The following is a 1,412-nucleotide window of genomic DNA, read 5'->3' as shown; positions in this document are numbered from 1 at the left end:
GTGACCCCTGTCTCTACTTTTAAAAATAAAAATAAGATATTTTGGGCAGAGAGAAGTGCCTGTCCAAAGGCCCTGAGGTGAGTGTTTGCCAGGTTTGTTCAAGGAGCAGAGGGGAGGGTGTGAGGGGCAGAGGGCCTGGAGAGTTCATGCTCATCTGAGGGCAGTGGGAAAGGGGCGTCACTTGGGCCTCCCACGTGCTGTGAGAAGAGCTCTTCCTTGCTGTCAGTGGGAGGCCTGGAGGCAAGGACGGTGTGGGGGCCTCATGGCCCAGCTGGTTGGAGAACATCGCAGCTCCAAGGCCCTTCTCCCCCTCCAGCCTCCCTGCCCTTCGCTGTCCTGTCACTCGTGAATGCCACGTATAAGCGAGGATTTTACTGTGGGGATGACTCCATCCTGTACCCCTACTGTCCAGACACCATCACCCTTGGGCTCATGGCCGGGGTCACCAACACAGCCACTGTCATCCTTGTAAGGCAGGAGGGGTTCAGAGGGACAGGGAGGGGGGCGGGATTGGGTACAGCCTTACCCTGGGTTCCTCACGGGGGGTGGCCTGGAGGTCTGTGGGGGGCTGGGGRACACAGCCTTGCCCCGAGTGGTACTTGTGGGTAATAGGAACCCCCTTTTGTTTTTTGAGATGGAGTTTCACTCTTGTTGCCTAGGCTGGAGTGCAATGGCAGGGTCTCCGCTCACCGTAACCTCCACCTCCTGGGTTCAAGTGATTCTCTTGCCTCAGTCTCCCCAGTGGCTGGGACTCCAGGCATGCGCCATGACACCTGGCTAGTTTTGTATTTTTAGTAGAGACGGGTTTGACCATGTTGGTCTGGCTGGTCTTGAATGCCCGACCTCAGGTGATCTGCCCGCCTCAGCCTCCCACACTGCTGGGATGGCAGATGTGAGCCACCGAGCCTGGCTAGGGCCCTTTTAGGGTCCCCAGCTCTGCAGCAGCCTTGGGGAGGCCTGTGGGGAGGACTGAGGCCCAGTGAGGGCCCACGGCCTGACTGGGACCCCCGCTGGTCTCTGCGGCTGCCCCACACTCAGGTCTCGGTGGGAGAAGCCTACCTGGTGCACACAGACCGGCTCTATTCCCGCTCTGACTTCAACAACTACGTGGCTGCCGTGTACAAGGTGCTGGGGACCTCCCTGTTCGGGGCGACCGTGAGCCAGTCTCTGACGGACCTGGCCAAGTACACTATCGGCCGCCTGCACCCCAACTTCCTGGCCGTCTGTGACCCCTAGTGGAGCCGGGTCAACTGCTCGTTCTACATGCAGCTGGAGAGGGTGTGCAGGGGAAACGCTGCTGACGTCACCGAGGCCAGGTGGGTGTGGATGAGCAGCCTTCACTCTGTGGGGCACCTGGAGCCCTGAGGCCTCGCTCCTGCCTGACCACCTGCCTGCTGGCTCCTCACCATCTG

The 1,412-nt window shown here is 60.2% G+C and overlaps 1 protein-coding gene across 1 annotated transcript in view; it reads left to right on the top strand.

The window, feature by feature from the left end:
- Positions 1–316: 316 nt before the first annotated feature.
- LOC116548451 (phospholipid phosphatase 2-like) overlaps positions 317–1,412 on the top strand; it is a gene marked incomplete at both ends in the record, with an annotated part of 1,336 nt that continues 240 nt past the window's right edge. The window contains 2 exons of the mRNA XM_032273897.1: positions 317–468; positions 943–1,125. Coding sequence (XP_032129788.1) covers positions 317–468; positions 943–1,125 — 335 coding nt within the window. The remainder of the gene's footprint in view (positions 469–942; positions 1,126–1,412) is intronic.

Source organism: Sapajus apella, unplaced genomic scaffold, assembly GCF_009761245.1.
Source record: "Sapajus apella isolate SASKATOON/1434 unplaced genomic scaffold, GSC_monkey_1.0 scaffold12506, whole genome shotgun sequence".
NCBI lineage: Eukaryota > Metazoa > Chordata > Mammalia > Primates > Cebidae > Sapajus > Sapajus apella.
This window is presented reverse-complemented; position numbering and strand designations above follow the sequence as displayed.